Here is an 11150-nt window from a genome sequence, read left to right as displayed (position 1 = left end):
TATAAGGACTGTTGTAGGAATTTTGGATATAACCATCAGCTGCACAGTAGTGTGCAGAAATATTCTGCTATCTTGAAACTGTGGTAAGAGTTTTGGGTATAAGTAGTAGCTGTGTGGTATTGTGAGAAACGTTTCATCTACCCTGGGACGATGGTAGGAGTTCTACATAGATCTGCATCTAGTTTAATATAGAAAGCATAAGTCAGCTATATATCAGTTTCGGGTATAATTAACTAGATCTAGCACCTTCGAGTTGGAGCGAGAAAAAAGTTTAGTTTATTCATGGTTTTTTGCATATGATATGCATGCATGTATTTATCACATAATCATTTATACTAGCCTTGGGAAACAAAGTATGCTTAAATTTCATCTTATCATCAAGTACGATGAAATCTGGAGTAAAATCTGTATCTCTATGGTCCACTCGATTAATTTCAATGAACAAATATATAAGATGCACAAACGTAATATATTCAGCATATTTATAACAGTTTGATCCTGGAATATGAAGTATAACATGAAATGGTTTTTGAAATGAATGTTTTATGTAGCTAATTTTTACCATAATAAATGTTGATATTGAATTAACTATCATATAACTGTGTGCATTGAGATCAGAGGTCAAAGGTGTTGTCGTATGACGTCACAACGTAATACTTCCTTGCAAAATGGCGGAGACAGAACTGAATGTTGACAGCTTGATTTCTCGTCTTCTAGAAGGTTTCTAGCACAAAGTTTCTGTTATATCTTAAGGCAAATCCCTCAACCATTAAAAATAATTCTCTGTTACATGTGCGAAATTACAGTCAGTTTTAAAACTTGTCACGTTACAGATCATCCAAAATTGGTCAAAAATTGTTTGTTCAAAATGTTTTATTTATATGATTGGTTGTTCTCAATAAAATGACTGTCACGGTAGGACTTGAATTTTAAAACGTGGAGATAATGTGTAGGTGGCCGGGTAACTCATTCGGTAGAGCTGAACGGTATTCCAGTGCCCGAGTTTGAGTACCGGTCTCGCTGCACATTTTTCTCACCAAGTGACATTTGGCGCCCAACATGGGACTGTGACAGCAATACATTGGTTAGTTTCCGATGCCTGTATTTGCTTGATTTAAAAAGAACCTGCTGAAATTCCAGGACGAGGATGAATTTCATTGTGTTAGTTCTTTGTTTTTAAATTTGCTTAAATTAAACCACCAAGTTAACTGTTAAGGCAGAGAAGTATAAAATACACAGAATGGCAACTGGCTATAATCTCGCGTGATCTTGTGTCAGAGCATGAATCGGCGTTATCTTAGTTAAAACAAACATTGGCGAGCATGGAGTTACAATTTGTACCTGTAAAACTACATTTAAAATACATGTTAGCTTCTAAAACAACATTAGTTTAATGTGAAATAGTCTTAAGACACAAAGTACATGTTTCTTACCATCAAAAGAAGCATGGTCATACGGTGATAATTAATTTACCGATGAATAATTGCTTTCGCATACAAAATGGCGCGTGGAGAACGCGTCACTTCCGGTAAACAAGATCTCATTCAGTTGTCATGTTTTTTTGGTAAGATTAGCTCTATATGCCTTTCAAGTTGCCGATCTATTTATTTTTATAGCTCTTTGGTTAAAGCAATACCTGTTTGATGAAAGAAGTGTGTAGCCCTTGGGTAACTGGAGTGCAGCTCTTTTTCCATAGGCTATGGCTATCTAGTCACAGGGGCCATAGATCCGGTATAACATAAATATATATTTGAAGCGAAGTTAAACCTAACCTTAACCTTTAGTCAGTATATAATATTTTTATGGTGTATACCTACTCTATAATGTTTTGTATGGAAAAGAGTTTTACCTATATCTGGTAGTCTAGCCTGCATTTATGCCGCCCAGTATCTTGACTCCTAGCCTACCATGTAGGGATTTTTTGTAGGCGTCCGGTAAACAATCAAGTAATAAATTATGTACTTTAGATAGTAAGTTGCCTAACTACCTCTGTTAACACTAGTGTCAAAAACGCGGATGTTAATGAAGCTATTATCATTGTTTAAAGGGTACCAATGTAGTTGTGCGATAAAAATTTTGGTGAGTAGACATTTCAAAGACAACCTTATTCTTAAGGGAAAGAGTTGCGTATAGCAGAAAATTTGGTACAATGAATGTAATGAGAACTGAAATAAGTCCCCCTTTAGCACAGTTATGGCATTCCCTAAATATGATCACCAGATTTAGAATACAAAATGTCATTTAACAACTTCTACAAACTATGATTTTTAAAGGAGATAAATTATATTATTAAAAAATTTTGTACTGTGTCTACAAATATTTATTTAGCCCTACCGCTTAGCTAAGTAGGTAGAGCGCAAATCTACATAGTATGGGATCATGAGTTCTGTTCCCGGGCGAAGCGTATGTTCTCCGTGACAATTTGATAAAAGACACTTTGTCTGAATTCATTCGTCCTCCACCTCTGATTCATGTGGGGGAAGTTGGCAGTTACTTGCGGAGAACAGAATTTGTTCTGGTACAGAATCCAGGAACACTGGATAGGTAAGCTCCCCGCCTTTACATGATTTACTGAAATACTGTTGAAAAACGGTGTTAAACTCGAAACAAAAACAAACAAACAAATATTTATTAAACAAATAACTTGTATAAATGGTATGTCAGTATGTTAAAACATTCACTTTTATTACAAACACATCAAAATTTATTTCTACATTTAAAACTTTTTGCCGTTAAGTTGTCACAATTCCCATTTTACCTGTTTAGAAACAGTATTCGAATACAGGTAAATTCTGCAATCTTAGGCAAACCAAATCTATTTGAAACAAATTGGTTACTAGATGCCTAGAAAAAAACGGGTTAAGCTAGAATTTGAAAGAGACAGGGTAGCAGCTGCTAAAAGGGCACATCAAACTGCGAAGTGGTGAGATGGGGGAGTGTGTGGGAGGGGGCACCCCCTCGTGCAAGAGGGGTTTGGGGGATCGCCCCGAAGGAATTTTTTGAAAATTTAGATTCTAGAGACGGCCTCTGGTGCATTTTCTGGCAGAAAATGATGTGCTCATTTTATAAATGTTGCTTAAAAATGATGTGCTCATTTTATAAATGTTGCTTATGATCACAGTATCCACTTTTATGAATGATTGTTACTTCACATGAGTTCCTACTGTACATATTTTTACTTTCAGGTCATGCCTCCAGTAGGATATAAGTCTGAGACAATTAGTTTAAATTTCCAGTTAATCATGTACATGAGTATGTTCCATTTGAATGAATTAGGACAAAGCTAGTTAGAGTCCTGTTGAAGAAATCAAAGATCATACCGCATCAACATTTTTATGTCTCTCGCCCCCCCCCCCCCCCCCCCCCCCACCTCTGGGGGAGACATATTGTTTTTGCCCTGTCCGTCCTTCCGTACGTCCATACGTCACACTTCATTTCCGATCAATAACTGGAGAACCATATGATCTAGAACCTTCAAACTTCATAGGGTTGTAGGGCTGCTGGAGTAGACGACCCCTATTGTTTTTGGGATCACTCCGTCAAGGTCACAGGCTGAGGGGCCTGAACATTGAAAACCGTTTCCGATCAATAACTAGAGAACCACTTGACCCAGAATGTTGAAACTTCATAGGATGATTGGTCATGTAAAGTAGATGACCCCTTTTGTTTTTAGGGTCACTCCGTCAAAGGTCAAGGTCACAGGGGCCTGAACATTGAAAACCATTTCCGATCAATAACTTTAGTACCACTTGACCCAGAATGTTGAAACTTCATAGGATGATTGGTCATGCAGAGTAGATGACCCCTATTGATTTTGGGGTCACTCTGTTAAAGGTCAAGGTCACAGGGGCCTGAACATTGAAAACCATTTCCGGTCAGTAACTTGAGAACCACTTGACCCAGAATGTTGAAACTTAATAGGATGATTGATCATGCAGAGTAGATGACCCCTATCGATTTTGGGGTCACTCTGTTAAAGGTCAAGGTCACAGGGTCCTGAACATTGAAAACCATTTCCGATCAATAACTTGAGAACCTCTTGACCCAGAATGTTGAAACTTCATAGGATGATTGAGCATGCAGAGTAGATGACGATTTTGGGGTCACTGTTAAAGGTCAAGGTCACAGGAGCCTGAACATGGAAAACAATTTCCGGTCAATAACTTGAGAACCACTTGACCCAGAATGTTGAAACTTCATAGGATGATTGAACATGCAGCGTAGATGACCCCTATCAATTTTTGGGTCAGTCTATTAAAGGTCAAGGTCACAGGGGCCTGGTCATGTAAAATCATTTCCGGAAATTAACTTGAGAACCACTTGACCTAGAATGTTGAAACTTAATAGGATGATTGGACATGCAGAGTAGATGACTCCTATTTATTTTGGGGTCACTTGATCAAAGGTCAAGGTCACAGGAGCCTGAACAGTAACTTGAGAACCACTAGGCCAAGAGTGTTGAAACTTAGCGGGATGAATGGACATGCCAAGTAGATGATCCCTATTGCTGCCAACCATCAGTGTCTCTTTGACTTTTGCTCCTGACCCCAATTGACTTCTTGCCTATAGGACTTTGCATTGGGGGAGACATATGCATTTTTAGCTCGACTATTCGAAGAATAAGTAGAGCTATCCTACTCACCACGGCGTCGGCGTCACACCCTGGTTAAGTTTTTCGTACCAGTCCACATTTTGACAAAGTCCTTTGAGATAAAGCTTTGAAACTTTCAACACTTGTTTACCATCACCATATCCAGTTGTAGGCAAGAGTACATAACTCTGTCAAGCATTTTGACTGAATTATGGCCCTTTTGACTTAGAAATCTTGGTTAAGTTTTTCGTACCAGTTCATATTTTGACAAAGTCTTTTGAGATAAAGCTTTGAAACTTTCAACACTTGTTTACCATCACCATATCCAGTTGTAGGCAAGAGTACATAACTCCATCAAGCATTTTGGTTGAATTATGGCCCCTTTTTGACTTAGAAATCTTGGTTAAGTTTTTCGTACCAGTCCACATTTTGACAAAGTCTTGAGATAAAGCTTTGAAACTTTCAACACTTGTTTACCATCACAATGTCCAGTTGTAGGCAAGAGTACATATATCCATCAAGCATTTTGACTGAATTATGGCCCCTTTTGACTTAGAAATCTTGGTTAAGTTTTTCGTACCAGTTTATATTTTGTGTAAAGTGTTTGACATATGGCTTTGAAACTTTTATATCTTGTTCAGTATAATAGTCTCTGTCAATAGGCAAGAGTACGTAACTCTCTCGTCTTTTTTGGCTGAATTATGGCCCTTTTTGAACTTGGAAATTGGTTCTGTTTTGTATATGTCCATGTTTTGTCAAGACTATTTGACATATGGCTTTTAAACTTTAAACACTTGTTTATCATTATGATTTCCATCTGTAGGCAAGAGTACATAACTCTGTCAACTATTTTGACTGAATTATGGCCCTTTTTGGACTTGGAAATTAGTTAAATTTTTCATGTAAGTTCATGTTTTGCCTAACATGTATAACTTAACATATTTGCCATCATGGTCACACATTGCCATTTAGTGCAAGACTAATCGAAATCCACAAATACAGGAACATTTTTTGTTTAATCCATTTTTTTGTTTAATCTGAAAATCTATGGAAATATTTTGACCCCATTCTTCAATCAATTCTTCGAATAGTCGAGCGCGCTGTCATCCGACAGCTCTTGTTTACAAAAGCAATTTCTAGTTATCTATGTGTTATAAAGATAAGAATTGGAATCATTTCTGTTAGTGTTACAACAGCATGTTAATAACTATCATGTATTTTACTTGTTAAAAATTCAGAACACAGTTTCTCCATATTTGATATTTATAAATGTGTTTAACGTACAGACGGTAATATCTCAGCACTTAGATAAATGAAATAAGGCAAATGTATAAAACAAGTTGTAAACTTACAACTGTCTAAACGCAGGTTAGTTAAGAACCACTAATAGAGTGTATTCTGGGTATCAAAAATTTTATATCCGTATATGATAGCACTTTTCTAAACATCGCCCAAATCTCCAGTTCAAACAATATGTTTGAAAAATTGTAATGATGTAGAGACAGTTTAAAAGCATTTCACAGTATCTAACATTAAAGTTTATACTGAAATTACCTCTTATCAAAATAATTCCGAAGAAATATTCATGAGAAATCGGCAGTTTGACACCACAGCAGACAACCTACTAGTACTTTCAATTTCAAAAACTTGAAAAAGTCAAAACATTTTCATATCTAAATTATTGCTTAGTACTTATGTTCTCCATAAGGGTTTCTGCAATGAGAAAGATTCAGTCATTTCAAATTTAAAATAAACAAAAATTTCAGCAATTTTAGTGTCCAGCAAATTAAAACAAGTGATAATATTTATGATCACCTATAGATTTTATGCTTTTCTTCACCATGAGTTCCTGCTGTGAATTTTGTAGAAATTTGAATATTGGCATAAGGATCACTGAACAGTAATCCTGCTCCATTGTCCATTGAAGTCAAAGATTATTTTCAAAGAAGCATTGAAATAACAGGTGATTCTTCAATAATTTTGTCTTTTTCCCAATGTGTTGGCAAATTGATTGATAATTGCAACCTACTTGTCGAGATGTTTATTACACATTTACTATATACATGCTTAAAACACGGTTGTGACGTAATCCTTTGTTAGTTTTGTCCATTATATAGGTTATTGTATCGATACCGCTCTATACACACGATTATTTTACTATACCTGTCCATTATTAGCCTGTAAGAGTCCATTCTTAAAATAATGGATACTTTAAGAATGGACAGGTACAGGTTAATAATGGACAGGTATAGTAACAACTTTGTACGTTGAGAGGTGTGAATACATCAGTCTTTGAAATTCGAAAGTTTCGAAATATATTAAAACTGCAACGTGTTTTTTTTTCAGAATTTGTAGCTGCAATAAAAAACCCTTATGTGGAACGTATGATAGTTAACCCAATGTTTGTTTGTTTGTTTTAGGTTTAACGCCGTTTCTCAACAGTATTTTAGTCATGTAACGGCGGGCAGTTAACCTAACCAGTGTTCCTGGATTCTGTACCATGTGTTCATACGGCGGTGCACGTGGAACCTTCAATGATGCACAAAGTGCAATTCCTTGAAAAGCGGATAAAATAATGGCTGGGCTCTAAACGAGAAAACCATGGGCAGAATTAAACTGGAAACCAATAGCTCTACTTATTCTTTGAATAGTCCAGCTAAAACACCTGGTTAAATTTGACATTCAGAAATGTGCAATTTCACATTTCTACTACAAAGACAAACAAACAAAAAAAAAAACCACACTAAAAACGTCAAATTTCTTATCGTTTTACTGCATGTTTCGGTATTTCGGTATACAGCGAAATTTGGCCGCAATGATTTTAATTTAACAATACATTATTTTGTTTTTAACTTTCATAACTAGTAAACGTCTCGTATAATACGTGTTATTGTCTGCTAATAAAATTGATAGAAAACAACGTAATTGCGAGATAAGAACGGTTGTTTTGTAATAATGATATAAAATACATATACATACATTTTAGAATGTCTTCACCTGGACCTGTCATCTATATAAAACTGCAAACTCTGCACGAACAAAGCGTGGAAAACTATTAATACATACATCATAAGGCCAAGCTAAATTTTACTTTTTGTAAAGATACTTCAAATCATATGTAAATATGACAAAACGTGATATGTTCGAAACTGTCCTAAGAATCAGCACTGCATTAGTGTTAAAAAAATCTTTTCATTGCAATAAATATTTCATGCAATCTTATTTAAACTTTATTTGACTTGGTATTTTTACTTAGCACAGAGACACAAATCAATGATTTGTCTTTGCCTCAAAGAGGACAATATTAGGGACATTATATAATATCACGACAATCTTGATTTATTCGAGAGGACCGTGTTTTAAGTCAGAGAAAAGCCTCAAACTATCCATTATGTGAAAGAATGGACAATCTCGGCGCGTTGCGCCTCGATTTGTCCATTCTTTCACATAATGGACAGTTTTCGGCTTTTCTCCTTTACATAAATCCAGACTGTTTGTTACTATTGATCTTTATTAACCTGAATTTAGGGAAAATTATTGGAATATTAGATACCAGTCAAATTCAAGAGGTTACAGTTTAGAATAGATATGTAGAGTTACGCCACTCGAGCTTTGATCGCAAACCTGCCAACTGGCTCAAGTTGCAAACAACAACATTTTCCCTGAAATAAATGCATATGCAATAGTCACAACAGAATCCATGGCAGCATGGAAACATTTTGGTATATCACTTACAGGTAAAAAAAATTTATAAGCACTGGCGATAGGTGGCATAGCCATTGACATAGGCAGTTAGATATAATTGAAATTTTACAAAAAATTTTTTTCTTTTTAGCCCAGGGCTCCAGATAATTGTTTACATTCTTATAAAGAGACATTTTTATTGTTTATTCCGCACCGGAAGTTGATATTTTATACCGACACCGCTTTAAAATACACTACCATACCATCAATATCAATTCCCAACTATTTGATTCATACACGCATTGAGTGTATAATATAGTTTTACCTAGGTTTATTAGAGTACCATTCAATGTGTGTGTGTGTGTGTTCAATGTTGGAAAATTAATGCCGACCGTGCTGTGTTTCGTAAAGCATCCAGACGATTCAGATTTTGGTAACGCTAGTAAAAAGTCATTGCGTGCGTTTCTGTAATTTCGTATACGTTTTTTATATGCTTAAAAATTATCAAACTTGCGTATATGCATTATTTCAATGCGTAATTTATGCTTTTACGCATCTTATCTGGAGCCCTGTTAGCTTGACTATTCAAAGAATAGTCTAGCTATTCTACTCACCCTGGCGTTGGTGTCGGCGTCACACCTTGGTTAAGTTTTTGCATGCAAGTACATACAGCTATTACTAAAAGGCATGTAGCTTTGAAACTTATTTTTTCTTTTTCTATATCAATTACCAACCTCACTGGGTCAAGTCCCAAAACTCTGACATGTATTTTGGGCAAATTATTCCCCCTTTTGGACTTAGAAAATTCTGGTTAAAGTTTTACATGCAAGTTACTATCTCACAAAACTAATGCAGATATTGAATTGAAACTTCACATGTGCCTTCGGGGTTACAAAACTAGTTGATAGCAGCAAGTCCCATAACTTTGATATGCATTTTGGTCAAATTATGTTCCCTTTTGAATTTAAAACTCTTGATATTTAACCTTTTTTGGGTAATAATTATATTTTCCTGCTTCTGGGACAATATTTCGAATAGCCGAGCTTGGCTGTCTTAATGGACAGCTCTTGTTTTTTTGTAATTTTATCTCTTTCATGTAATTGATGTTCCTTTTGTGATAGTCATTGAAATTTCACTGCCTGGAATTCATTGCCTATGACATTTTCCTTTATTTTCTTCCAGTTCGAGGATGTCGACCAGGAAAGACTGTACAGATGACAGAGGCTGAAGTGAGAGGACTTTGTTTGAAATCTCGAGAAATCTTCCTCAGTCAGCCCATCCTTCTTGAGCTTGAAGCTCCCTTGAAAATTTGTGGTAAGCTTTAACAAAAGACGTCTCTCAAGTTTTTTCAGATGGTTTTGCTTGACTCATGTTAGGGGGCCTTCAGAGCTAAAAGTTGAAAAAAACATCTTAAAATGACTGAAGTTCTCATGTACCACTGGTTGGATCTTCACCAAACTTCGTACGTATGAAGCACGTTTGTGTGCCTGTGGTCCTGTCTCTAGTTTGTTCAAATAATCTGCTTGGCCACTTGTAGGGGTCACCAAAGCTTATAATAGAAAAAGCTTTTGAACCACTCACAAACCATGGGATGGATCTTCACAAGACTTACTCTAGCATCTTTGTATGAACCTTCCTGGGGTTTATTTAAATGATTATGCTTGGCTAAAAATAGAAAAATCATAAAATGGCTGTTTCATTGACCAAACTTGGTCTACAGCATCATAGGATGAACTTCCTTGGTTATTTTCAAGTGTTTCTGCTTGACTGCACTTAGGGGCTATTAGAGCTTCGAATGGGAAAATCTTGTAAACAGCTTGATGGATGTTTGCTTAACTTGGTCAGAAGCATTCAAACGCAATTGTATCACGACTTGTTATAAAGATGCATTTTCATATATTTATATTTCATATTTTAGTTTATACTAATGTGTTTTAGCTCAATTGTGATGAAAGCTTCAAGCTTATTGGAACCACTCTCGAGTCTGCTTTTCATATTTATATTTTCACACATTATATTTCAGGTGATATACATGGTCAATACACAGATTTGATGAGACTATTTGAATATGGAGGATTTCCGCCTGAAGCGAACTATTTATTCCTAGGTGACTATGTAGACAGAGGCAAACAGTCGTTAGAAACAATATGTTTGCTGTTGGCTTACAAGATCAAATATCCAGAAAATTTCTTTCTTCTACGGGGTAACCATGAATGTGCCAGTATAAACAGAATCTACGGCTTCTATGACGAATGTAAGTACTACCTATTACTGTCTTGTGTTGTGATTAAGTACTTAAGTTTTTGATTAGTGAAGAGCTTCTTGAATACTCAATGTCGGCCATTTTCTTGGTCCTAGGTGGCCAAATGTTGGCTTAGAATCACTCGCCCTACACCAATATGTATATGAAATCCTGCAGGGTGTGTAAAATTTATGTGAGACAACCACAGAATATTGGTGGTTTTACCAGAATGCCAGTTGTTATGACTTCAAGATACGATTATACGCTTATGTTTGCAGAAAGAAACGTAAATCTCAATACTGGTTTCTTCAACACAAATAATGCCCTCAGAGCTTTTTATCTTGTTGGATGTGAAGGTTTTTACTTTTTTGCAATGAATAAAATTTATATATTTTTTCCAGGCAAAAGAAGATACAATGTGAAGTTATGGAAGACGTTTACAGATTGTTTCAATTGTTTACCTATAGCAGCCATTATAGATGAGAAAATCTTCTGTTGCCATGGAGGTATACATTTCATTTCATATATTTTAGGGTGGTCATAAATCAACAGACAACACCATCAGTTTATTGATATATTGATGCTAATTTTTGTTTGTATTTATAAAGAAAAAAGAAAAAAAAAATAGCTTTG

The 11150-nt window shown here is 35.7% G+C and overlaps 1 protein-coding gene across 2 annotated transcripts in view; it reads left to right on the top strand.

Annotated features, from left to right (window-relative positions):
* Positions 1 to 571: 571 nt before the first annotated feature.
* LOC123535544 (serine/threonine-protein phosphatase PP1-beta catalytic subunit) overlaps positions 572 to 11150 on the top strand; it is a 32614-nt gene continuing 22035 nt past the window's right edge. The window contains exons 1-4 of one of the 2 annotated variants that reach the window (XM_045318227.2): positions 572 to 720; positions 9458 to 9589; positions 10299 to 10529; positions 10919 to 11023. In XM_045318227.2, coding sequence (XP_045174162.1) covers positions 669 to 720; positions 9458 to 9589; positions 10299 to 10529; positions 10919 to 11023 — 520 coding nt within the window. In that variant the 5' untranslated portion in view covers positions 572 to 668. Of the gene's footprint in view, positions 721 to 6479; positions 6555 to 9457; positions 9590 to 10298; positions 10530 to 10918; positions 11024 to 11150 lie in introns of those variants that run through there. The other variant, XM_053549719.1, reaches the window with a different exon arrangement.

This window comes from Mercenaria mercenaria, chromosome 1, assembly GCF_021730395.1.
Source record: "Mercenaria mercenaria strain notata chromosome 1, MADL_Memer_1, whole genome shotgun sequence".
NCBI lineage: Eukaryota > Metazoa > Mollusca > Bivalvia > Venerida > Veneridae > Mercenaria > Mercenaria mercenaria.
The sequence above is the reverse complement of the archived record's forward strand: the minus strand, read 5'-3'. Positions and strand labels throughout refer to the sequence as shown.